This window comes from Cygnus olor, chromosome 19, assembly GCF_009769625.2.
Source record: "Cygnus olor isolate bCygOlo1 chromosome 19, bCygOlo1.pri.v2, whole genome shotgun sequence".
Taxonomy (NCBI): Eukaryota; Metazoa; Chordata; class Aves; order Anseriformes; family Anatidae; genus Cygnus; species Cygnus olor.
In genome coordinates, this window is record NC_049187.1 from 1,582,866 (window position 1) to 1,609,482 (window position 26,617).

A 26,617-nucleotide genomic window follows, 5' to 3' on the forward strand; every position below is an offset into this window, starting at 1 on the left:
CCCCGCCCCAGCGCCGGCCGTAAAGCGCCGCGCTGGCGCCAGCCGCCTTTACGACACCGGCAGGGCCGCAGCTGCAGCCGCCGCCGCCGCCATGTTCGGTGCGGCCGAGGAGGACGACGCCGATTTCCTGGCGCCCGGCGGCGGGTGGGTGACGGGGGGGCGGCCGGGGGGGCCTGAGGGGCCTGAGGCGGCTCGGGGCTGTCCGGGGCTGCCGGGACCACCGGGACCGGGGGGCTGGGGGCGGACGGCTGCTCCCGGGAGGGGCCCAGGGAGCGGAGGCGGCGTGCCCGGTGCTGTTACAGTAACGTGACAGCGACCTGCTGAATATAAAGGCAGTCCTACTCGTTACTTTGAAGTAAATTATTATATATTTTTTTCGGTGTTGCTTCGTTCCTTATTTGTCCCTTACGCTAGTTTTTGGGGAAACGAAACGCAGTGGTGCTGCTTAGCCCGGCCTCTTCACCTAAAAGTTCTGCTTTTTTCCAAAATGAGGTGGTTGCTATAGAGCCACTTAACGTGCGTCGTTTTTTTTACGCCTAAAGTGATGGCAAGTGCTTTGTGTTTGGTGTAACTTTTAACTAATGGTGGTCCTTACCTGTAAAGCCTGGGTCAGTAAGGTGAATTTAGTTCATTTTTTATTTCTAGTGCCAGGTTGGCCTCTCTCTTTGGGCTGGACCAGACAGTCTCAAGCCAGGGAAATGAATTCTTCCAGTACACGGCACCGAAGCAGCCCAAGAAGGGGCAAGCAGCAGCTGGTGAGTGACGGGGCTTGGTCCCTGGGAAGGACAGGGAGCTGCGCAGCGTGGGTCGGGTGGGCTGAATGGGTCCTTGTGAGGAGCAGCAGTGCAAACAGCTCACTGGGCTGTTGTTTAATGGTGTTATCTTCCTTTAGTGCTCCCTGTACGCCTGGGTTACTGGTGTCCTGCAGTGACTTTGGAAAACCATTCTTTGTTTGTTTTAAATTCTCTTCTGGAGTTACGTTTCCCTGGGGGGAGGAATGTTTAGTGGCGTTGTCAGTGGACAGTGATTGTGGCAGTTCTGTGTCACCAAGAAAGGTTCCTTCTTGCTCTTCAGCAGGTCAGGCGGCCCAGAAGGCACCCGTGGCCCCAGCAGCTTCAGGAGCGCCGTCGGTCTTCGTGGCCACTGCGGTTCATGCTTATCGATAGTAAGTGCAGCACTGGCTTTCTGCAGAGTCTGTCTCTCTGGGGGCCTGGGACCTAATCATAAGGGAAGATATTTTTGGATGAGCAGGAAGAGGCATCTCATGGAGGTAGCGTTTACATCTCACAGACACACAAGTCAATGAAAATTTCTGCTCAGAAAAGTTCGGTTATTGTGCTGCAGTTCAGGGTTATGTAGTTAAATAAACAGCAAGTGCCCTGTCTCTGCCTTACAGAAAACTGCAGCCTGGAGTGCTGGCCTGACATCTGCACCGTTTCTGGCCAGCTCTGTCAGATGCTTGTGTCTCATCGCTTGTGGAAAACTGAGGCGTGAGCATAGAATGACAGCAGTAAATTTCTGTCTGTTTGAGAGTGCTGTCGTGGAAAGGCTTACTTGTCCTGGATCCATGCAAAGAGCAATTTTCAACTCAAACTGCACAATGTGTGTTCCTGTAGTCTGTGGGCAAGCAAGGAAGCTGTAGTTTCTTTAAGCTAAGAAAGGTTGCCTAACGTTTGGGCGTGGGGAAAGGGACTTGAACTCTAAAGAGGAAAAGCTTGGTGACGGTAGAGAGAGACCTGAGGCAGGGACAGTTCTGCAGCTGAATATCTCTCTTGTCTTCCAGTACAAATGGGCAGTACTTAAAGCAAGGCAAGTATGGAGCAGCTGTAGTGGGGAACCATGCCACTAAAGAGGTGAGAAATGCTTCACTGTAATATTTTTCATGCCAAGAGTACTCTGGTATGAGGCAATGTTTCTCTGAGCCCACCGGAATGTCTTAGCTTTTGATGTTGGAGGTCTTTAGTTCCACTGCAGCTTATGCCTGCCTTCTCTCCTGGGATTATTTATGGCTCAGTCGTTTACCTCGCTGACATCTTTCTTTTTTACAATTCTTCCCACTTAAGCCCAAAATGTTTTGCAGTGACTTGGGCACTGCATGTGTTCTTGGAAGTGATTTTTGATATTTGCTTGGAACCTCTTTGACAATGGGATCATAAATCTGTGCACATGGAAACTGATATGAAGCGAGACCGTTTGATAGTACAGAGATGCTTTGGTGAAGTCCTGTTATTTTGGTAGCAAAAATCTCTCTTCCCCACTCCTTCCTTCCCAAGTACTCCTGTAAGAGCGTGGCACTGGAGTGCCCAGGAAAGGGATGTATTTAAAGCATACATTGGATATTCTGATCCATCCTTGACGTTGGTATTTATAGCGCATTTCCTATCCCCATTGTCTCACCAAGTTCCTTTTGCTTTGGCAAGATGAAAAAAAATATTTTGGTACACTACTACCCAAGCAGCTTTCAGGTGTGGCGTTCATGGGGGAGTTAGGAAAGATGGAGACAGCAGAAGGACACAGCAACGGGGGGAAAATGTGGAGTTAGTTGAAGCATCTTGCTTAATGCACAAGAATTATTTTTGAACCGCTTTGTTTATCTGCAGGAATAAAGCTTGCATGTTTTCAAGCATCTTTAATAGGTGTTACAACATTATGTTAAGTACAGCGTTCAGTACTTTTGCTGTGAAGAATGATGCTACAAGCTGTATTTGGCAATACTGTAGTGCTAGGCTCAGAATATGGCAAAGCACACTACAATTGAAAGCATTGAGTTTGTCTGCTTTTTTTTTTTCCTGCACAATTCTTTATGGAATCCAGTACAGGATTCTCCTTTACATCAGTCAGCAGCAACAGATCGCATCTGCAAGGATCCATCCAGGCTTCGTGCTCACGGTAAGACCCTGGATTAGAAAAGCATCCAGTGCTTTGTGGTGTTCAGAATCAACTTCTATTTGGTGTGAAATGTTTTCTGAAGTCTTAGATTATAGCCTTTGAGATGAAACACCTGACTGACTTAGCAAGAGGTGTCACGGTGGCAGGGAGTACCGCTCTCCTAATACGCATTGCACAAGAGGCTTACGTCTGCCTTTTGCAGAGCCCTATGAAATCAGTGGATTTCCAAAGGGAAGTACGAATGCTCTAGGAGCTGTATTAGTGCCTCTAGATCACTGAAATGTTTTGAGTTTCGCAGTTCTACAACAGAACAAAATTCCTCTTGCTAATAATTTATAGTTAAGTGGCTGAGAGAATACAGCTGAGCAAGCAGATGGAAATGATGGTGAGGAAGTGCTTCCTCTCTGAAACCTGATACTCAGCATTTTCCTGATGATAAGAGCAACTTAGAACACTGTAAGTCTTAAAATGTAACTTCTCGGTATGTTCTGTTTTCTTCTGGTTTTACATAAAAAAAGGTGTTTTGATTTGTTGCTCTTAGCTTGTCATTAGGCAATACAGAATTTCCTAGTTGATAGGTAGAAATTCTGCTCTGAAATAGTAGAACTTCAGTCCAAATTTCTGAGCAGGATTCTAGCGTGCTCCTTAGTTCTATAAGGGTGTTTTAAAAGATTAATGGGTTGTGTAGCCAACTAATGGTAAAATTAATTTTTTTAGGATTAAGTACTGAGTGACTCTTCTGGTTGAATATGGAAGTCTAAATGTAACTTATGAGAAGGAGATTTCTTGCAGGTAATGTCAGTGTAGTAGAGCCTAGCTTCAAAGAACCATCACATTAAAGCTGCAGCAACTATGAAGAACGTAATACTTGCTCAAGTATTTCAGTTATAACAATTTTTCCATTATAACGAGCACAGAAATAATCTGCATTCTGAACTTGGGTGGTAATGTGGCAGGATTCTTCTTTTACCTCTACTTCATCTCATTAGCTTTTATTTTAAGCTTCTGTTGGATGCAGGTTTTTTTAATGATGTTCTATTTTAATTGAATACATCTTTCATGTATATAATGTAGGACTGATTTCCTTTCCCACAGGTTCAACCCAACAATTACAGTACCTTCTATGATGATCAGAGACAAAACTGGTCAATCATGTTTGAGTCAGAAAAGGCAGCGATGGATTTCGGTAAACAGGTAACTGCTCACTCTGTGCAAGGTATGACTTGCTGCCTGCTGTTTGAACTACAGGCAAATGAAGATGTACCTCTAGGAGCATGTTATTGCTGAAAGGTGAAAAAGTTTTACTTTTCCACTGAAGTTCAGCTTTGAGTATCTGCGTAATGGTGACTGAGGCAGGTTTGTGAAGAGCCTGGCTGAGGTTTGTTCATTAGCTACAGGCCTCCTGGAGACAGGGAGCCTGTTATTTCTGGTAGGTTTTCTGATAAAGTTTGCTTTAAAACCACCAGTTCTATAGAGTTCTATAGAGCAGAGGGTATTTCCTTCTTACATAGCTCAGCAAAATTCAGCACAAGGGAGCATGAAACACGTCTTGAATGCAGCTATAATCTGGGCTTGATCAGTATGGTAAGAAATGCGTCAGATCTGTAATGAGTCCTAGTGGAAACTGCCCATCTTCTAATGGCCAGAGATGCTGATAAGCTTTCCTTTTGCAGGTGTGCATTGCTAAGTGCAACAGCTCCCCAGTGCTCGATTCAGTCCTCTACCAGGATCTCCTTCTTGGAGAAGGGCAGGGAGTCGAAGGAGGGGACTCTCTGGAGATTGCCTATACAGGCTGGCTGTTCCAGAACAATGGGCTTGGACAGGTAAAGATGTTTCTGCCACCTACTAATGTGTGAGTGTGATTTGTCTCAGGAAGGAACCTGCCGCCTCTGTTATAGTATTGGTGCTTTAAAGGTTCTTTAGTCATTTATGGCACTTTTTTGAGGTCAAGTGTATTACCTGTAGAATAATAAGGGATTCCATTACCGTTCAGGTGATTGAAATGTTTTTAACTTCATAGGTACTCTCACATTAATACTAAACAAAGCACTGACAAGGGCCACTGAAGCTACTTATGCTCCTTTAGAAACAGCTTGATGAAGGGATAAGAAGAGGACTGTATGTCATAAAGCACATCTGCAAATGATAAATAGATTGTTTTTGTGACCTCTACAACTGTGTCCTATACTGTTCCTTTGTAAAGAAAGGCAAAAGATATACTTCGATATTCCAAAGCACTACCTTTTTTAAAACACTTCTGGTTTAACTGTTACTATGATTTGTAGCAAAGGGTTTTTCATTTGCATCCACCTTCAGTTATATCTTTTAGCAGTTAAAAAAAGGCTTCCTATTTTTCATCTTTGGGGTACTTTGTTTCTTTTTCTTGGCCTGCTTTTCAGAGATTGGCATGCTTATCTCCATAAAGCCAGTGATACACATGGCAGAGTTTGCTTCTGATCTCCTATAGGAGTTGTTCAGCCACCCATGTCTGAGTTCAATGTACGAAATGTCTAGACAGTTCTGTTTGTGTAGTGTGTTTTAGTTGGGACTAGTCCTGTTCTGACCATCAAGTTGGAAGCAATTTTAAAGTCAGTCTCCAGCTCTCATTCACTTCAAGAAATTGTACTGTGCAATAGACTAGAAACTCTAGCAATGCTCTGTTTTCTGTTTTGAGTTAATTTTGGAAGGTAGCAGGAAGGGAAATAGTACACAAGAAATCACAGAAGTTTATGAAGTGTGTGAAGTAGTGTTCAGAATCTTTCAAGAGTTGGGAAATCCATGTGATTTTTGTTTGTTCTTCAACTCTCTAGGTATTTGACTCAAACATTAACAAGGACAAGTTGTTGCGCCTTAAGCTGGGATCTGGAAAGGTCATCAAGGTAGAACTTCTGGAATTTCATTATAATAAAATTGTCTCAAATCTTTGAATTACTGAAGACCTTGATCAGGATTCTTATATGCTCTTTCTGTTACATGTTTCATTTGGTAGGAAACACTAATGGTGACTCACTCAAAGTGGTGTGTTTTCTTAATTTGCACAGGATAGCCAGGTCTCCTTCTCTGTGGCAATGCTGGGAAGTTGTCCTGTTTTGAAAATAGGAAGCTTCCCATTTTCAAGAGCAGGTTTTGGTGTGGGGTGTGTTTGTTTTGTTTTCTAGAGGTAACTTAATTACTTAGAAACAGGGTCCCCTGAGACCAAAGAGGAAAACTTAAGTTTGAGAAAAAAATTACAGTTCTCCCCACTCATTGTGCCTCAGAAGCAGAATCATAGAATAGAATCATAGAATATCCTGAGTTGGAAGGGACCCATAAGGATCATCAAGTCCAACTCCTGATTCCACACAGATCTATCCAAAAATTCAGACCATATAGCTACGAAGATCAAATAACTCCTCTGTCCTGTCTGGAAGAAGGGCATGGAAAGGTCAAGACAACTGACAAATAGAATGGTTTCAGAAAAGATAATACCACTGCCTAGAGTGTTTTTTTCCCCACTATAAGTCAAAGTGCAAGTATATTGACCATGTAACAACTTTTCAGCCCAGGTACTCCCTTATGTCTTTCAGTAAAATCAGGTTGTGAATCAGAGATGTTCTTGTTCAGGTCGCTTCCATCACCTGAATAATTCATATTTGACTTATAATAAGTTGTTCTTTAGAGGTGTGCTATTTTTCTATTTATTTTTTTTTTTACCATGCCTCTTGTTATTAATGTTGTCTGGCTGCAGTAGTCACCCTGTTAAATGCTTGCATCTGTTTAATAATTTGCATTGCTCTGACTTCTAAACCTCCTTGCCAGTAACTGTTTTCTGTGGGTGCTTTCTAATTCTAACCATAGCAATTAGGAATTGATCTCTCAACAGCTTAGAATCCTGTTCTTTCCCTGAATTTTGAGAGAAATTGCCACTGTATCCCCTGCCAGCTATGTGCAACTGCTGAATTTCTGCATGCAGTGTGTAGTTCTTTTTTCCAAGATAGTGTAATCTGTGGTAGCTGCTTAAGTTATGGCATGTAAAATTTGAACCAGGGTTCTAGAACTGTATGGAGACCTGGAAGCCTACAGCCTTCGTGTTAGAGATTGCTATATCTGATTTTATTATGAACATGTCAGAGTCTGCATCTTCATGCTTCAGTTAATGTTGTAATTTGTAATAGGCCTCTATGACCCAAGACAAGATACAGTTTTAATGCTGCACACTAAAATGAGTAAGATTTTACAAGCAGTTCTTCATATGTGTTCTGAAATCTCCTATAACCGAAGGAGTAGTCTTAATCAGTGTAATTAAAAGAAACTGTAATGTCACTAATCAAGCTGTTTGCTTTCTATTTTCTGGTGTCTCTGAATACCGAAGGGCTGGGAAGAAGGAATGGTGGGGATGAAGAAAGGAGGACGACGGTATCTCATTATTCCTCCAGCCTGGGCCTATGGGACTCAGGGAGTGTCTGGCCGTGTCCCTCCAGACTCTACTTTAGTTTTTGAGGTGGAGGTTAGGCGGGTGAGTGTCTCCTCTCAAGTATTTATTTTACATCTACTTTGTGGTTGTTGGGTGGCGGCGTCTGTCTGCAAGGTAAAAACCAGCTGTTGGCATGAGATCTACAGTTCAGAAACTGTTATAAACCAAATACCTCAGGAAGATGCATATCTTTTTAAAATTAAAATTTAAAAAAAAATCAACACAAATCCCTCTAGGCTGTTTACTAAGACATGTTTGTTCTAACTGTTCTGGGATCTCTTCATTGTCTTATTTGTGGGTCAATTTTTTCAAAAATTTCTAAATTGTGAGGAATGACAAATTATAAAGACTCAGCTCTTCCAGTTCCAACTCAGTTTTATGTTCTTACTTGAAGTGAATAAACTTGACAAAGGAGTAGTCATCAGAAATCAGTAAGTTGCTGAAAACCCTTTTGGGGAGCCCGGAATAAGTCTTATTTATGTGCTGCTTAAGGTGAAGCTGGTAAAGGAAGGCTCTGGTTCAGATGGACAGAGCGCTAGTTCAAGGGATTCTCCTGCACCTTCTCCAGTACCCAACTCAGATGGCTTCTCTGCAGACACTGCTTTATTGCCTCCATCTACAATACCTCCAAAGCCTGGGTAAGCAGGAGCATGGTTAAAAACAACTTGCTGCATTAAAAGATGGTAATGCTCTTAAACATCAGAGACCATGTTGTACTAATGTGTCCATTGGCAAACGTGGGTCCTCTATGTGCAAACTTAGTGCCATCAGTGTGGCAGAGGAGTGCTCGCTGATGAGTATTGTGTGACGAGTACTGCGGGAGGGTTTCTGCTCAAATGCTGACTTCCAGACTTAAATCGAAATGGGCACACATGAAAGATGTTGGTGATCTACAGTGTAACTGAGATCTAGCATTATTAAGCTGTATAGGTATTGTTACAATAGCTTTCTCATCTCAGGTGGCAGTGTAGTTATAAGTTGGTTTTGGGTCATGGCTAACTTGTTTAATTACAAATTTTACACTGACACTTGTTTCTTTAACTAAATGGGCCAGTTGTCCTTTTTAGGCAATAGTTTTTAAGTTTAACTGCTTGTTGTTTTCTTGACACAAGTAAGCAGTTTGTTATTCGACTTGGATACAATTGTTTGTACAAGCACATGGCCCTTACTGGAACTGACGAAATCGTTTTTCTGTGATCAGATATTCCACAGCTGTACAACTTCCTTATAATAACATTCTGAAATCTACAGGTAATGTTGCAAAGTATCTCCAAAAGTAAGCTAAAGAAATGTAAGAAAACAGTTCTGCAGGGGGAGCTGTATTTGACCTTATTTATAAATGCAGAATACTAAATCCTAAACTGCATCTTGATTGATCTCTAATATTAACACATCTGTTTGGCTTTTCAGGGAGCCAGCTGTTCGGGCCAAGTCAAACTCCATCAGTGAACAGTTAGCAGTAAGTGTTTTATTTCCTGACTAATTTGGAGCCTTACGTAGGGAAGCTTAGTTAATTTCAACTTTGAATTCAGTATTGCTGAAGATAAAGTGAGCGTCATGCAAGGCATTCTCAATGTTCGCGTTATTAGCAGTAGATTAATGTCTTGTTTTTGAAGGGGTTAGCAGAACATGAATCTCAGCCCCAGTTCTGAGTCCCAGTTCCTACTCTTGAGTACAAAGTTACTTTGCCCATGTGGATGCTCACAAAGCCAGTTGTCTTCTCAGATAAATGGACAAATTTAAAATGGTTAGTGAAGAGTAATTGGGACACTCAACATAAGTTTATTTAGCTACATGAAAATAAGATTGTGTGTGTCTGAGGACAGAAAGGACTGCTGAACATCTTGCTTAATTTAGAAAAAACTGTTCTTAACAGAAAACACTTTTCCACATCACTTCCTTACTATTGCTGTGTTTTGTGCAGGGATGGATTTTCTATGTAATGGCAGTAATGTCAGCCCAGAAGGAGAGTATATGAAGTAAGCCAGATTAACAAATCCGTAGTGTTATCTTGCATGCTTGTCAGTGATTGGGTGGGAAAAAAACTTTCTGGTTGAAAGAACCAGGCTTGTATAGGTGAGCTTTAAGTGTTAAGTCAGTGCCTTTAAGCAGTTAGCAGGATTAGACTCTTCTATTTTGTCTGGAAATACTGGGCTAAGAGGCAAAGGAAAAGTAACTGTAAACATTTTCTTTCAGAATCCAAATGTAGCAAAGGCGAAGTTAATTTCTCGGATGGCTAAAATGGGACAGCCCATGCTGCCTTTCCTTGCTGGGACGGCAGGTAGTCAGCTTGACTCCAGTGACTCAGAAATAGAGGTACATTAATGACTTCAGTGTGACTTCTTTTTTAATGCTTCCTATGTGACTTCCTTAAAGGAGAATCCATAGCAATGTCTATTTATACAGGGAATGCATATTCTATTTCTATGGCAAAAGATTTTAACAATTGCAGTATTCCTGTCTAGTTCAAATGGGTTAATCGGATAACACCTAGTCTCAAGTGGTCTTGAGTTCAAAATGTTAATTTGTTCTTTAACATTCATTTTAATATGTAGAAATGTTTTTAGGATCCAAATACGCAGAGAGGGGCATCGCAGCCAGTGGCTTCATCTTCCATGAGACCATCACAGCCAGCTCATGCTGTACTGCCTACAGTGTCACCACAAGGTAATATGCTGGTGAGGCTGGGTTTTGTATAGAGAACTTTATCTTTGTTGCAGGCTTCAAATACAAGGGCTGTTTGAGTAGAGGATTGCTGTCAGGAACTGCAGTAGGAACTGATAGATAGCTTCTAGTAAGAGTTGCTGATCCAAAGCTCCATTGGTAGGCTAATTCATAAAGCATGGTACCGAAGTCCTTGGAGTGCATCTGCATTGTCATCTCGTGTACGCTGCTGAGGAAAAGCAGCCACGCTGCAAAGTGTGTGAGCTGCCCTGTCACCCCATCACTGTGTGTACTGGGGTGGCACTGAGATTTCTAGGACATCTGAGATTTCTGTGGATTGTAAATGAAACAGTTAAATCATTTTCCATTAGACAGAAAAATCTTTTGTTTGGAAATGATGGAAATAATAGCCAAGAGCATTAGAAGGCTAGCAGTCCTGGCGTGGACTTGACCTGGCTCTCCATGATAGAGTAGTAATGTCAGCTATTGGTCCGCTGAGCAGTCTTCAGTGTCAGCCTGAGTAACATTTTGTGTCAGTCGATTCAGAGCACCTTTTGAGTGGAAAAAGTTTGTCTAAATGGAATGTGTGGTTAGGAGTGAAGTTCCTGTGAAAGACAACTCTCTTCTTTGGCTGGATTTGATTTTCACAAGACTGCAGACAGGCTTGTGTTAAATTTTTGTCTTTTCAGTAATTTTAACCATGAGAAGGTAAATTATCTCTACCTACTTTCTGATGTCCTGGATTTCTTTGTTCCCTTTTAGTACCTCAAGCATCTGGTTCTATGCCTCCGGTATCTTCTGCTGCTTTAATACCTGCAACAATCCAACCCCATTCAGTTCTGCCTGGAGGAGCACAGGGCTTTCAGGTACCAAAATTGAATCGAGGAGAATATTAGCACTTTCGTCTCTTCCCAGAAGTCCTTCTTGTCCTCTCCATTGCTGGGAGCAAGGACTCTGTAGCAACATGTAAGGATGAGAATCCTAGACTGCTTCCTGTGACTATTTGGCATTCTCAAATTTCAGTCACGTGCCTCTTAGATTTTGATTAGAAAGGGTTTTTGTATGCTGATGGCTTCTTAAAGATGAACTAAGAATTAACTAGCCTTTTTCAATATCAGCTTTTGTAGTGACTAAAACAAACTTCCAAGTACTTGTAGGGCAGGTGAAAACTACAGTATTTTAGTTGAGGTTTTCCTCAGTCATGGTCTGTTTTCCTGTGAGAGCTCACTTGCACACTTAATATGCTTGCAGGTCACTTTTCATCTAGCAAAAGAATAATCCTTTTAAAAGGCTTGTGGTGCCACTGCTGTTAAGTGATGTGACCTGCTTGCTAACAAGGAAACTTCTTAGGGGCTTAACACACACTAGGTGTGGTTTTTTTACAACAGATAATGGAGACTTGGAACAAAGCCATTGTACAAATAGTTCTATGAAGTATAAATCCAGGCTTATCATACACTTTTTTAGTTATTTAAGCTATTTTCAGGAGGTTCTGGAAATCAAACAGTGGTCTATACCATGTAGAAGCACTCCTTATTTTGGAAAGGTACAGATTGAGAAAACACTTGGTAATGAATAAAAACAGTATGTAAAGAAAGAAACTGGCGTGGTGCTTTGGCTTTGTTTTCCTCATGTTGAAATTGCAGCAGCTGTGGCAAGTAACAGGAAAAAAATGAACTTTTCTGAGTAAATAGAAATAAGTCATTAAAGTGAAGTTTTAGCTTCACAGTGATTTGGATGTACTTTTTTTAGTTTTATTTGAAAGTTTAACCCTGTTTTGAAATCTTAATACTTGTTCCAAGCTTCAAGATACTTTTTTTGCTTTCCTGAGAGAGTAAACTGATAGTTGTTTAATATGTTAATGAGTGAAGTACTCCTAGCATTTTTCAATTTATTTAGCTGCTTCTGCTGAGCACTGAGAAGGGAAGTTGCAGTCAAATTGTGTTGCATTTTGTGAGCCTTACCTAGAAATACTCTCATGTTCAAGTTAGCACAACTTCAAAGTACCCCACATCCAGTGAGCTCTGTGCCGGTCTTTGCCTGCCACAAATACAGGGTAACATACATGCTTTTGCTTAAGCTTCAGTGAAGAAGGTAACTTACTAAGCTGTAATATGAACACATACCTAAGCCTTCTTTAAAGAAGAGTGCTTTTGTTTTTTTCTTTACTATGACTGTTGTGTAATTTGACTTTTTGCTCCATGCTCTTATTTTTTTCCTTTCCAAATATCATCCTTGTTTTGGGGTTTAAAAAGACATGAAGACCTCTTAAGTATGCGGGGGAGAAAATATCACAATATATTCTTATCTGTTGAATTTGTTCTGCAAGCCATATCCAGGAATGCCACTTGCTTACCCCCAAACTGCTACATCTGCTTCTCAGCTCCAGCCTGTAGGCCAGCTGTATCCCACACCTTACCAAGGTATGTTTAAAAAGTACGTGCTTTACAGAGGCTTTTAATACCAACAGCGAGCTCTTTATAATGGTGATCTGGGTAGCAATGGTAACATACGCTTTTACTGTCTGTAATGCTGTACTGTTTCACAAGTCCTTATTTTTAATACCAATGAGGGGGAAATACTTCCCAGTAAATATACTTTTTCTTAGCTTAAGGAACTTTGAGCAGCGTGAAAGGGGAGGCAATATCTAGGTATATTCCCAAGGTTATGTATTATTCAAGGTGTTTTATAGCTGATGCTTCCAGTTGTGAATGTAACTGTTTAGTTTCTAATAACTATCTAGAAATGCTAGGCTGACGGGGGAGTGGGGAGGGCAGGTGTGTGGGGCAGTGAGGAAAAATAGTGGTCATCCGATCTGATAGGCTGCAAACTGCTAAACATTGCTTTTGGTACATCTGTATGCAGAAAATTCTCCCTTGTGACTGTAGTTCTCTCTCTCCTTTCCATTCAAGCACCTGGGGATGTTACTTCCTTTTTGATGACAGAAGCTCGGCAACATAACACTGAAATCCGAATGGCTGTTAGCAAAGTAGTAGATAAAATGGATCATCTGGCTGCAAAGGTAATGTGTGACATAGACAGGCTTGTTAACAAAGTTGCTGCAATTTGCTCTCCACATGTAGTCTGGGGAGTTGGCTCTATTTAAATGCCTACATTAAGCTTGTAAGCATGTCCTAACTTAATGAAAATTCCAGTATCCAGTATTATCAGACCTTAAAGTGGTAGCAATTCAGCTACTATGCAAAAGTTAATACCAGCTTTAAGGAAGGTGTTTTGCTTATTTTCTTAAACGTCATATGCATTTTGTTTGGAGAGCTTCAGTGCCCTTCAGGAGGTGTCACAGTTGATGTTGTAGCATGTGCCCTAGAGCTCATCAGACAGAAAGGTGAATTGGCAGATGTCTGACTCTTACCTACATCCATAAATTCATTTCATCTGGCTTGATTTATCCCTGCAGGTGGAGGAGTTGAAGAAACAAAATGCTGGTAACACCTCACTACTGCCTGGTATTTCCTCTGTTACTATGGAAGCCTCTATGATCATGAGCAACATCCAACGTATAATCCAGGTAAGTGTAGGCAGCCTTACTTGACTGTTTACTCCATGAACTGGAGCCCACTGTATTTTTCCTAATGAGGATACCTGTATGGGTTTGGCCCAAATGTACATCCATCCTTGTGTTCTATTTCTGTGTGGCCAAAAACAGCTGATTAGGGAAAAGCATGTGGTATACAACAACTTCCATCACAGCACACGTGTAGGCACACAAACATGTGCTATTCTGACCTCCCAACAGTTAGTTTGGGGACTTTAGGAGCCAGAGTTTATATGTTTGTATTTAATAGCCCTTGACAGAGAGTTCATGTGAAAGAAACTCAGCCTCTTTTTAAACTGGTACGCATTTAACCCACCATGTCTTGCAGAAGGGAGTTTCACAGAGGAAGTACCATGTTGCAAGAACCATCTACTTCTATTCGTTGCTACCTGCCTTCTGCTTTGTAGTCTTTCTAGGCAGCAGCTTTACAATCTTTTTTTCTTGAGGGTGAAAAAGTCAACCAGATGCAATATTATTACCAAGTACATGGTTTGGCAACCACTGTCCTGTTCCAGGATTCCTGCTGAATTTAGCATGGTGCCTTTTTGTGATGGCCTGTGATTGCCACAGGAGGTGATAAGCCTCACCACTGCATTCCATTTGTACAGGACAAAGATTTAGGCAGTGGTGTAAGGAAGTCTGAGTAAGTTGAATATTCATGTTAAGCTGTACTTTAGGAGAATGAGAGACTGAAGCAAGAAATATTTGAGAAGAGCAGTCGGATTGAGGAGCAGAATGAGAAGATCAGCGAGCTCATTGAACGAAATCAGAGGTAAGGAGTGAAAGGATATGGTGTGTCTGCATTTGTAAAGGGTATCTGGCTTACACACACAGGCATAACTGGGGGGTGTCCTTTCTCTAGGATGGAGATGTTCTGATTTTTTTTTTGTACTGATGTTATTTTTAGCCCTCTCTGTCCTTGCATGGTTTATCTTTTGTGGGGTGTATCTCCAAAGTTAGGATTTACAGTAAATGTAAATATGTAAAAGGGAAAGATCTTGAGCCATCTTCTTTGAGTGTGCTTTCTCTGTTCCTAGGAGTTATTCTGCTTTTGGTAGCCTTTTAGTAAAATGGAAAGAGTTGTACAGGAAGCTGTGTTCCTAGTTCCAGTGTTGTATTCCATTAAGTTTAAGAAGGGGAATAACTTCTTCAGGGAAATAGCAGAGGCCAGTGGTTACCAGATTTTCAAAAATCTTGACTCTATGGTAGGAGCATTAAACTAGTATCAGAGAGGTGGAGCACATATCTGAACAGATATAATCTGGGCTGAAAGTCAGGCACACCCATTCCACTTTAAGATAACTTCCTGGTGCAGGATGTTGTGCAGAATCATCTGGGACTTCTCATTAATGAAAGCTGATTTGAAGTACTGCCTCTTGTCTGATCACCTTTTGCTCCGTGTCACTTATTTACATAAATGCTCATTCCATCTACAACTGTTCACAGATACGTCGAACAAAGTAACTTGCTAATGGAGCAGAGGAACCATTCACTGCAAACAACAAATGAAAACACACAGGCAAGAGTGTTGCATGCAGAGCAAGAGAAGGTAAAACCATGGTGACAGCATAGATTTCTGTCAGCAGCCAGGAAGGGGGCTTGTTGCAGTAAAACCTGCTGAAATCTCTGTAGTCAAGTCAGATCTTCTGCAAGGCCACTGCAGTTCTCAAATTATGTTTTGAAAGCAGTTTTGAAAAAAATTTGGGATGTTCTAATGGCTTTCATGATAAAAGCAGCACAGAATATTTAGATCTTTGTGCTTTCACAGCTTAAATATTCTTAGTTTAAGAACAGTGTCTTTCTTTTAACTTCATAGGTATATGGCCAACATGTTGAGGTATTGTGCGTGCCGTGGGGCTTTGGTTGAAAATGCACATCACTTAGTTGTGCTGAGAGTTTCTGAGGAGTTTTCTTCTATTTAACTGGCATAAAGATTGAGCGTAGCTATAAGAAAAATAATTTCCTGCTAGGGCTACTTCATTCTGGTTTTGGTACACATTTTATAGCAATCAAAAGATACTGTCTTTAGCATAGAGTATTGTGTTTTTGAGTAAGAGGCTACTGAGAAAGAGCTTCTTAAACCAGTTAAATCGACTTTTTATCCTGTGAAGTGCACTCATAACAGCTTAACCCAGGTATGCCAGCTTTGAGATCCATAATTGCATGGTGTCTTCTATGCTTTCTCTAGCAGCTTAAAATTATACTAGGCTGAGCCTTACACTGTGCTCTCCTGCTGAGCTGTGCATCTCTCCAGTACAAATAAAAATGTTTGCTCTGCATGAGAACCATGACTTGGTGCACCTAAGTGTGATGGAAACAGCTGCTCTCAAAAGTGTGCTAGCAAGTCTGTAGGGTAAAAACAAAGTAATATATGGCTGATGCACATCTGCTGATATGAGCAGATGAAGGTCGACTGTATTTTTCCACTGAGAGCCCAGGTTGCATACCTATAACTAGGAGTGTAAGAGATTCTAGCCAAGTCAGACTGAAACAATACAGTTCTTTTCTGTCAATGAGCACAACATCCTGCTTGCATGAAAAGTAGAAAAGTAACTTGAGGAGAGAACGTCTTCTAGAAGTATCAGAAAATCTTCAGGAATCTTTTGGACATTACCTGCAGTAGGACTCCACTTGACTGAGCAGACACTGCCTAGGTGACAATACTATTACATGAAGAGACTTCAGGCTAGACTAGAAAAGCCGTGACTTGCACTAGAGAAACTTTTCCCTAGCTTTGAGGGAGGATTGACTGTAAATCTGAAGCCTGGTGTTCCTTCCTCTGTCTTTTATCTAACGTAGTGTGTTCTATGCTGCTGTGGACAGTTGCACGTGTAGTTTTTGGTAAGAAACAAGGAAGAGAATTTTAAACTGTTTTATCTGTTCTTTACGTAAAAAAATGGGACTTGCCATTTACTTCATAATAAAGGCCAGGCATCTGTAGACAGGGTCTCTGTGAAAAATATTAGTAACTTGCTGCTTTGGGGTTATAGATCTTTGACCCTGGCAGAGCACATCACAGCTTTCAATCTAGGCTTATGTTCCGTAACGATTGGTAGTGCTCCGCACTCTCTACTGCAACAAAATAGTAGTCACGTGTAGGACCTGCTGACTGCCAGTCTGCTGACTGCTCCTCTGTAATCCACGTGGTGTGCGAGGTATCTGTAAGGATCTCTTTAGATTCTTTCTTTTTAAGCCAGGCTTTTCTACCTTTAAGTTTTTACAGTCCTTGGAAAAATTTAAGTGCTTCTCTGGCATGTATCAGGCTCCTGTAATGAAGCATTTAGCTTTTCTGATGATGATGAATGTCTCTGCCTTTCAAGTTGTGTTCTTAACTCTTCCTGTTTCCTGTCACTGCTTTCTCTTCCTAGCACATGCTGCCAGTGGATCGGGGCTGGGACCAGGTGAGGCAGTGTCTGCTGACTGTGTAGATGATAGCTGATTGTGCCCTAGATAGTGCCAGCCCAGCTTCCTCTTGAACTGGCTAGAAGAACTGCCTCAGATCTTAAATTAGCACAGATCTTCCACTTGGGGAAAGGCTTTATAGCTGGCAGCGTAGCCACTGGCCCCCTCTTTCTTGGGGAGCCCTTTTGAAGAACGTTGTCACGCTGCTCATTTCACCTCCTCTGTGGGAGAAATGGGATGTGATCGTATCAGATCAGGTATGGATCACATATTTTCACTACTTGAAAGTTGGAGGCTGGAGCTGAGCTAGTATAGACATGAAGTGTTCCCTGCAGAAATGCAAGTCTAATAATAGTTCCTGGCATAGATCCTGGCATAGAATTTCCTCTTTACTTTTCTTTGCGTGCCCTTAAAAATAATAGCAAGTGTTAAAATAATCTTTAGATATGCTGTGGGGTTTTATTTTGTTTTTAGCATGCTAGAAGTCAATATCCTGAAATGTGACGAGATGTTTATGGAAACATAAGAAGAAAGCAGATCTGTCTTTAGACAGTTTCTGTCAAAATGATTCTTAAAAATTAATGGTGTAGAATCCCAGCTCTCGAAGTCAGCACGTATTCATCTTTGCCATGTTTGGAAACATTTTGCTTACGGCTCTTCTCTGCCAGAAGGTGGTGGTCAGTCTGTAGTTTTCTCATGGAGATGTCTCTGAGAGAAGCTCCAGTTCAGGAGAACTTACTGGTTTCAAAAACCATGAAAGCCTGTTAGGAACCCAAATGTAAGCATAGATATACAATTTGTTCAGGTGTTCCCTGCAGCAAGTGAGATTTTCTGACAGATGTAGTTCTGTCTCTGCAGAGCATCCTCCGAATCTTGTGTATCCTACACAACAAGAACGGGAACGTAGCTTTTGTGTCTGTCTTGATGACTTGAGCCTCTCCTAACATGTTGCTTGCAAGTAGTCTAACAAGCTCTGTCATTAACTGGTTTTCCATGAGTCACTGACTTTGAGCAATACTAAATTTAAACAGGGTAACAAATTAATGTGAGAACCATGGCAGCGTTACGCATGCAGGTACCTCAAGGTGACTACATGCTATGTGCTTGGGAGAGAAGGTGCTTATTTAGCTGGAACAAGCCTATGTTGTGGGGCTTTCCAATGATTTGTAAGCTTATTGAGGGTAATTAGGTCTTACAGTCCAGGATTTTACTTGCGTAGATACTGTCGTAGCATGACAACTCTGAGCAGAGCCACCAGCACTGGTACTAGTCTTAAAAATATGTTTAAGCTTTCCTGGGAAAACTCCCTGACATAAGTTAATATGATGAGGTTGTTGGTGGCCTAATATAACTCTCTAGTCAGTCTGGACAGGTTACAGCTGAACGACTCTTGGTAACATGGCTAAAGGTTATTAGTATCTCTTCAACAGGGAGGTGTCTTCTAGGAGCTGGATCCCAGCACTTGCCCTGATAAGGTCTTCTGTACCTTGTCAGTTCTTCCTGTGAGAACAGTTCTGGTGCCTCCTCATGCTTTTTTACCCTGTTATTTTCTTTCTTCCTCCTTTTTCCATGCTCTGTGATACAGGCCAAAGTTGCGGAGGAGTTAGCAGCTGCCACAGCACAGGTTTCCCAACTGCAACTGGAGCTGACTGCCCACAAAAAGAAGGAAATGGACCTGCGGAAACAGCTCTCTGCTGCTCTGCAGGAGGCAGAGCGACATGAGACACAGCTCAACAAACTGCAAGCACAGTTAGCGGGTAAGACTCGGAGCTCTCACAGAACAAGCACTTAATGTCATTCTTCTTCCGCTTCTGTAAGTCATAGGGGTTTTTTCTTCTGGGGTGTTTATTCCTGCTTTCCCTAGAGTCAGTCACAAGGGTATCAAGGAATATAAATGCACTGAAATGTCTGAAGGGTATGTGCATCCTAGCTGCTGCTAACAGGACAGTGGGCTGAATTGATGAACAAAGTCAGTGTGTCACAGGGGTTCCTTTTGTAGAAGCAAGCTCTTGGCCTTACTGTCTTAACATCTTAGAGAGGAGCTAAATTTTCTATTGGTTTAAAAAGTTTGGACGAAGGTTTGAGGTATAAACAGTCCCGTTTCACAGAAGAAGCTCTTAATAAATTTGGGTTCCTGCTGCAGATAGAAACCATAGGTTTTCTCATTGTGCAAGAGATGCACTGTTCATTTCTATCAGTCTTAATCTGAAACATGTAGTGCTGAAACCCACGGTAAAGCGTGTTTTTTGCAGAGCTCCAAGAAGCCTCTGAGGACACTCAGACTAGGTTCAAAGCTGAGAAGCAGAGCCGTAAACACCTGGACATGAAGATTACTGCACTGGAAGAAGAGCTGGCAGACCTAAAAGTAGAAAAGGAGACTCTTGAAAAGGTACGTCCTGTGCCAGCCTTGCAGAGAGGTTCACAATTACAGCTGTCTGCTTAAAAAAAAAAAAAAAAAACTTGATCTTGCTTGTAAATGTGTAGGTTAAGTGAATCATCTGCAGGCAAGGATCCCTGTGCTGGTGGATCCTCTGTGTTTACATGACCTTTTGTTTTCTTACCTGATAGTATGCTAACCTTCCTATCTATAAAATACATTTCAGCTTTGTTTTGAAATATGATTCTTTTCAAACAAGCTCTTTAAGCAAAAGGAAGAGAAGCTACTTTCGTGCAGTCTGTCCTATGCCTGAGTCCTGTTCTCTATTGCAGAATCTTGCTGAGAGGAAGAAGAAATCCCTTTCAGAGAGAGCTCAAGCGGAGGAAGAGATGGAAGAAATACGCAGGTCGTATCAGCAGGAACTGGACAAGCTTCGACAGTTGTTGAAAAAGGCGAGGACTTCGACTGACCAGGCAGCAGCAGAGCAGGTGAGGAGTTGCGGGAGCTTCTCCAATGGGTGTCTAGAAAACTTGAAGGAATCTACAGGTAGAAAATAGTCATGAAAACTGCTCAGGTAGTGAAAGAATGAAGACATTAGCCACTTGCTTTTAAGGGTGAACTTCAGCATAGGGTTCCCTTTTTTGTCTTTCTGAAATATCCTTGGTGTTTGACACTACTTCTGACTCCAGGATTTACACTGATGCCTCTCTAAGGAAGGGCATGATTTGAGTAGGCTGCTAGGTCCCAGTCATTCTGACTCGAGTCACAGGCTCCTGACTTTGCTGCAAAGTTTTGATGCAGCAGTGATGCAGACTGGCACACAGCATGTTTAGACTGTCTTAAAGAGAATGTCAATCTGAGGAAAGGAGAGACCTCAAATTCATTTCCTAGTAGAGAGATGAACACATGACTGCTGATGGGTGGAAGACTGCTTAGAAATATGCCAAGAGACCTGAAGTCTGGGCCAGCCCTTTAGGCCAGCCTGCAGAATTGTGGCTGGAATTGAACTCTAATGATGATGGCTGCTGTCTCTGTGTAGGCATTGCAGCCTAGGGCAGGAGATATTGCTTTCCCACCTCTTGTTTGGACCCTAAGCTTTCAGCCGGTTGTTATGCAAATACCAATCAAATGTGTTTGTTTCTAATGATCTCTTACGTGATGGGCAGCTATCGCTCATACAGGCAGAGCTGGAATCCCAGTGGGAAGCCAAATGTGAACGTACGTTGGCCTCGGCCAAGGAGCAGCACGCCAGGCAGTACCAGGAGGTGTGTGAGCAGAGAGACTCCCTACAGCAGCAGGTGTCCCAGCTAGAAGAGAAGGTAAAGGGCTGTTCCTTACTGCTGGAGTACAGTGCTGAACAACCAGTGACTGTAACCAAGTCCTCTGCCACCTGATTGTGGCTTGACTTCAAACTTCTTGACTGCTTGTGGAATTTGATCTAGTCCACAGGATGTGTCCGGACTTGCATCTGTTACACTGGGTTGGTGGGTGGGTGAGCTGGCTATTGCAACCCTTGAGTGAGCTAGGGCTGAGATGTCAACGCTGACAAACTAAAGCAACAGCTGTAGTCTCTTCTGCTTGTCTATACAGTTATATTTCTGCTCAAAAACAGTTATTGAAATAGTCTTGAATTTGGTGACATCGAAAAGGCCTGTAAACTGATGGGCTCTAGTTCTTGTCTTTCAGATTGGGGCTCTAAAACACTTGAAAAAAGCAGAGGAGCAAAAATTGTCTGACCTTCAGCAACGTTTGGAACAACTGGAGCCTATCAGAGAGAAGGTGAAGGGGATAACACAGCTGAATGAAAACTGTAGTGCAGTAATGATTAGCCTCAGGCCACGTGTCCTAAATAACAAGAACATGAGTTCAGGAATATGAGAGGGAAGGAAAAACTCCGTGTTGCTTCCAGCAAACCAGAACAGGCCAAATGATGAGACCTAGCCCTTCTTTCACTGGCATCTTAATAATGCCATGCCCATTCTTGGTATTATGTGAACTGGAAGAGTTAATTACATGGTTGGTTGTGCATCTCCAAGGATTTGGCTGTGTCTGTCTGTGCTTGGCTATATCTGGATTTCTTTATTTTGCTGGTGTTACTTTCAGTAGTCTTCTGCAACTCTATAAAAGCCCTGCTTTTGAGTCTACACTCAGCAATTCACACCTCACTTTTTTTAAAAGTTTACTAGGTTTACTATTGAATTTGAATTTCATTATGGAGCTGTTCTAACTTTTGTTTCTCTTTGGCAGTATTCAGCCTTGCAGTCTGATGTAGCAGTACTGAAGGCTCGCTATGAAGAACGCATCCAAGAACTGGAGAAGCATCAGGACAGATCTTCACCTGCGGACTTCACAGAAGAAGTGAGTTTGACTATACAAAATTTCTCCTTACTGAGCAGATCTATTCTATTTACTCCCAAATTATTTCTTTGAGCAGAGATGAGAAGGAAAAACAGATAAAAACAGCCTTACCATTTTCTTTGCATTTTTCTCCGTTTAAAAAAAGCACCATGGCTCTGGTAACAGGGTCCATAGAGGAGCAAAGGACATCTTCCTGATGACCACTGTTGCTTTTTCTTAGTTTAAAACCTTAAATCTTAAGTTTAGATTGAAAATCTGAAGTAATAACTTGAAGTAGTAAGGGAGAAGTGTCTGCCTTGGGTTTGTACAACCTGCCTCCATTTTGGAGAAATGGGTTTGCTGTGTAGGTAATGGTTCTGAATTAAATGACACGATGCGTTCTGCTTTGTTGGAACTCCTGATTTGAAAAGTAGTGGATTGTTTGAAACAGCATGTGTTTGCTTGGGTTTATTGCTCTTCTGCCTGGAGAAGTATCTGTTCTTGAATCCAGTGCTTCACATGTTAGTGAATTGTATCTCTTTCCCTCTTACTCTTTTCCAGGTGAAGAAAATAATGAATGGGGTATTTCAGTCTCTTCGGGGTGAATTTGAACTGGAAGAGACCTACAGTGGCAGGACAGTTCTGGGTGTTGTCATGAACACTATTAAGGTACAACAGCAATAAGGGATATGAGGTGGTAAATGTGAGAAATTAAGGCTTTGGCTAAAACAAAAAGTGTTGTGAATCTGAAACAGCAGAAGCAGAAGTTTGTGGGTGGTGAAGCAGCCCGGCAGTAGGAGAACACACAGGGATCTGTGATGGCTTGTCTGTCTAGCGTATAACCTACACTCTTTCCATTCAATTTCTTAGACTGTAACACTGCAGCTACTCAACAAGCAGCAGGAGAAATCAGAGCATGACAGTAAAACAGAAGAACCTGGAGCAGGGAGGCCGGAGGGATCGTTTGGAGCAAAGAAAGGCCACGAAGAGTCTGTGCAGCACAGCCCTGCACAGGGTGCTGCTTGCCCAGCTGGTCCTGGAGAAGTGAGCACAGGCTCCCCGGTGTGTGACCAGAAAGGTGAATCTGCGTCTCTGGTTGCCGGGGCCAGGATGCCTGAGGAGGAGCAGACAGCACAGAGCAACGGGGTGTCAGAAGAGGAGGAGGTCCCTCAGGAGTCCCTCTCTTCCAGAGCAGAGTCCTGCCTAAATCCTGATAAGCAGCCTGAGCTTGCAGAACAGGCTGTTCCCAAGGTGGATGAGGACTTTGTCCTAGCTGGGCAGAGGCAGGAGAGCAGCCCCATCAAGAAAGCTGAGACTGAACGCAGTCCCTCCAGAGTATCTTGGCAGGCAGAAGTTGCAGAACCTTCTGCTCTAGAAACCGGGTCTGGAGAAGTGGATGTGGCTGTGCTTCCAGAGGAGGCATCTGCAGAGCAGAAGGCAGAGGAGCTTGTGGGAGGCTTAGAGCCCCCTCCCTTAAGCAGTGAAGGAGGAAACTGCACAGACCTCTCAGATGGAGCTAGTTCTGACCAGGAGCCTGCTTCAGTATCTGTGGCAGAGAGAAGCTCAGCTGTCATCAGAGAAATCCCACAACAGCAGGAACTGGACTCCAGCCCCAGGCAAAAAGATTCCAGGTAAGGTATGACTGCAGGGGTCACCACAGTCCTGTCTTCCTGCTGATCAGCTTGGACCGGTGTGGCAGCACCGAGGGAGGGGTTCAGCCCCACCAGTGGCTGGCACAGCATGCGTGCAGGGCTGGAGTGCCATCACGCTGCTAGTCCTGGGAGGCACAACCGGCTGCTGGCACAACGCAGGCTGTCCTGGGCACCCTCTGCGGGGAGGCAGTTGCAGAACCAGCTGGTGGCTGGGTGGAGGTGGTGTTGCCATTGTCCCTTGTGAATGATTCCCAGCTGAGTGCGGGGGGTGTGCAGTTCCTCTGGGATCTGCTATAGATGGCTGCCAGGTCCTGTTACTGAACTGTCCTGCGCTGGCAAGTAGCACGTGCCTCAAAACCCTAAGCAGTTTGGGTGACGAGGCTTTTACATCATTCTTAATATAACATGTAAAAGGAAGCTAAGATCCCATAGTCTGCAAGTAAACTGTTCTTTGTCGTCTTCTAGCCTCTTTGAGGATGACAACTTTAAAACAACATCTCGTAAACCACTGAAGCCTCAAGTTCCCTCTGAAGAGGAGGATGAGGAGGAAGTGGTATGTATTTGTCTTTCCACTCCACTAAACTGAATCATTTTTCCCTGAAAAATCCTTCCTGTGGCAGCAGGTGCTCGCTGGCTCCTGCCTGCTGAGCTTGGAGCTTCGATGTGTTCTCCGTATAAATTTTCAGTGTCTGGATTTGTTTCTTGTTGAGCTTGGAGGAGTTGCATGGGCTGAGGTGGTGACGACAAACTCCTGCTGGCATGACATTAGGAAGTCTTCACAGGTTAACTGAAAGGTTTTTAGTCTTCCTCTCCCCTATCCCTTTAGCCTGTAGGCATCTCCTGGAAGATTAAGCCATTGTATGAGAAATACAAAAACGTCGATAATGAGGCTCCATAAAGTTGATGAGATCTCAGAGCCAGGGTTGCATAGCAATTACTAATTACTGGGAAGCTGTTAAGACTGACAAATTTCTCCCTGTTTTGACTTCCAGAGCATGAAGGGGCGCCCCCCTCCTGCTCCGCTCTTTGCTGATGATGACGATGATGATCTGGACTGGCTGGGATGAAGAGCTGGCTGGTGAGCCTGTGTGCCCTCTCCTCTGGGCACGGCCTCTTCCCGTGCACTTAGCACTTAACAAGCTGCAGATATGGGACAGTTGTGAACAACCAGGGACTTCCCAGGCTATTGTACTGCAAGCTGACAGGGCCTGAGAGCAAGCGTCTCTGGTTTGCACTCTTGGGCACTCAGACCCGTCGTTCTGACCCGACAGACATGCGCAGAGGGTGGGACAGGCTGCAGGAGCTGACCAGTCTCGCTGCATGGTTGTATTGCTGTCCTACTTCTGTGAACCGTTGATTCATTAATCTGAAACGTTATGCAAATATGAGCTATGTAAAGTGCTTCAGAAGAACGAGTTTGGCAGGACCCTGCAGTAGGTAACTATTTTCATAAGTCAGACTAAAATTTCCTCTCCTTCCCCCGTGATGATCTTGGAATATTCCTGTTAGGCTCTACGCCTCTGCACCACCTCATCTCCTTAGGCTTAGAGTGCTGTGGGAGATCCAGCTGAGATGCAGGCGGATGCTTGCTGAAGGCTCTGCACAGACAGCTTCTGGAAACCCCAGGGGCTGACAGGTTCAGGTCGGTGCTGCTGTACGTTCAGAGCTGCAGCACACATGGGCTCGCTGGCCTGCAGCCTGCTGGGCAGAGACACCCTTTAGTGGTACTGGAGGTCGGGCTCTGTTGGGCCGATGCCCACAGGTAGCACCGGGTAATTGCTGTTGTGAGGAGCCAGATCCCCAGCTGTGGCTTACAGGGGAGCTTGAGGCTCACCAAAGCCTTGTGAAAGTGATTCAGTGCGCAGCCTGTGCGGACAGCTCATCTCTTCTCTGTTTGCATGCAGAGGTGAGGTTTTCTCTGCTGGGTTGTGCAGCACTGCCAGAGAAAGCAGCAATGCAGATGTGTAACGTGCTCTTTTTCAGAGAGGAAAGAGCTACTTTAGGCAGCCAAACCCCTCTCCTGTGCCTTTTTCTCTGTCGCTGCTTTAGGTGTGATGAGCATAGCACAAGTTAACCTGATGGTGGTTGGACATGTATAAACCAGCCTGACCGGGGCTCTGCTGTGCAGCCAGGGCTTGGGGTGTAAGTTCCTGTAACTTCTCTGTCTAGGTGGAGCTAGAGGGGAGAGCAGTGAGGACAGATAGCTGGGCAGCCAAGTTGGATTTCTCATGGCACTCTTATTTCTAGGCTCACTAGCACCTGATGCAACTTAGTAGAAGCAGTTCATACAGTGTCTCTAAAACAAATAGCGCCACCACCCTCTTCCATTAATAAAAATTGAAGTTTTTAAAATAATTCTGCTACCATTTAGCTTCCACTGCCTTCTCTTGTCCTCTCCAAAGTGAGTTTGAACTCTGCCCTCTTAAATGCTATTTTCTTGGGGGGAAAAGAGTAGAAGTACTGGGTGTTCCTGTGCGTCAGGGTAGCAGTCTGTCAGGTCCCTGTCCCTGCTTTGCCCTCTGTGTGTGACAAATGGCCAAGCGCAGAGCCCAAAGCCTGTGAGACAGCCAGCCACGGGGCCACTTGTGTCAAAGGGTGAACTTAGCTTAAGTTTCCTTGAAAGCTGCTCCAGGAATCAAAGAACAGAATAATTATTCAGTGCTGAACAGTGACAGGGTGTGAAACCCTGATCTTCTGGGGCTCCCTTCCTATGTGCAGGTCTGAGCATAAATACTGATGGGGCCTCTGGAAGCCCTCTCTGGGGCAGTGTCCTAGTGCAGGTCCTGACTACTACTAACACATTCCACTTCTTGTTTTCTGATACAGATAGACAACCTGAAGGATTTGCATTTCACTTCTTGAAAAATAAAGTGCAATTAAACCTGTATCTTTTGTTTGCATGGACTTTACTTTAGTCAGGATGCATCTATCTGTACGCACTTGAATACTGACTTACATGGGATTCAAGTTTGGCCTAGAACCTCTTCCTTTGGGACCATTCTTACTGTTAAACCCCTCTCGTGGGGGACAAGAGGAGTTTCCTTTGTGCTCTGGCTGTAGCTCCTCAGGCTGTCACATTGTAGGGACTGGGGTCCAGAAACTGAGGCTTAGAGCAAGTGCAATTTCCTATGCCTTCACCCATGCCTACCACTTTTTTTTTCCTGCTGAAGCCTTAGCACCTAAGCTGAGTTGTGTTTGTTCTCTGCGCCTTCCTCTAGCGTGAGGTGCTGGAGGAGTGAATGTGAGAAATCTCTGGACTCCCTGTGGGGGCAGCAGGCTCTTGGGTC

General features: G+C 43.3%; 1 protein-coding gene across 7 annotated transcripts; it reads left to right on the forward strand.

The window, feature by feature from the left end:
- Positions 1–4: 4 nt before the first annotated feature.
- FKBP15 (FKBP prolyl isomerase family member 15) lies at positions 5–26,217 on the forward strand. Of its 7 annotated transcripts, none has more exons than XM_040531631.1 (29): positions 5–144; positions 646–755; positions 1,075–1,165; positions 1,784–1,853; positions 2,815–2,889; positions 3,985–4,083; positions 4,563–4,712; positions 5,700–5,768; positions 7,241–7,384; positions 7,835–7,980; positions 8,753–8,801; positions 9,539–9,658; positions 9,910–10,009; positions 10,769–10,872; positions 12,336–12,429; positions 12,919–13,028; positions 13,425–13,535; positions 14,240–14,334; positions 15,009–15,111; positions 18,550–18,721; positions 19,217–19,353; positions 19,674–19,829; positions 20,508–20,660; positions 21,028–21,120; positions 21,589–21,699; positions 22,240–22,347; positions 22,549–23,309; positions 23,796–23,883; positions 24,323–26,217. In XM_040531631.1, exons 1-29 carry the CDS (start codon positions 92–94, stop codon positions 24,395–24,397), a joined length of 3,747 nt encoding a protein of 1,248 aa, XP_040387565.1. In that variant the 5' UTR covers positions 5–91; the 3' UTR covers positions 24,398–26,217. The 7 variants fall into 7 exon arrangements, with proteins under 7 accessions (XP_040387565.1, XP_040387567.1, XP_040387566.1 ...); XM_040531633.1 differs by having other exon boundaries at positions 20,523–20,660; XM_040531632.1 differs by having other exon boundaries at positions 1,078–1,165.
- Positions 26,218–26,617: the final 400 nt, after the last annotated feature.

Excerpts from the sequence above, each read along its gene's own strand:
- FKBP15 (XM_040531631.1), top strand. The coding sequence starts at position 92 with ATGTTCGGTGCGGCCGAGGAGGACGACGCCGATTTCCTGGCGCCCGGC. Across the intron at positions 13,536-14,239 it reads ACATCCAACGTATAATCCAG|GAGAATGAGAGACTGAAGCA; the intron begins GTAAGTGTAGGC and ends GCTGTACTTTAG. Across the intron at positions 18,722-19,216 it reads ACTGCAAGCACAGTTAGCGG|AGCTCCAAGAAGCCTCTGAG; the intron begins GTAAGACTCGGA and ends TGTTTTTTGCAG.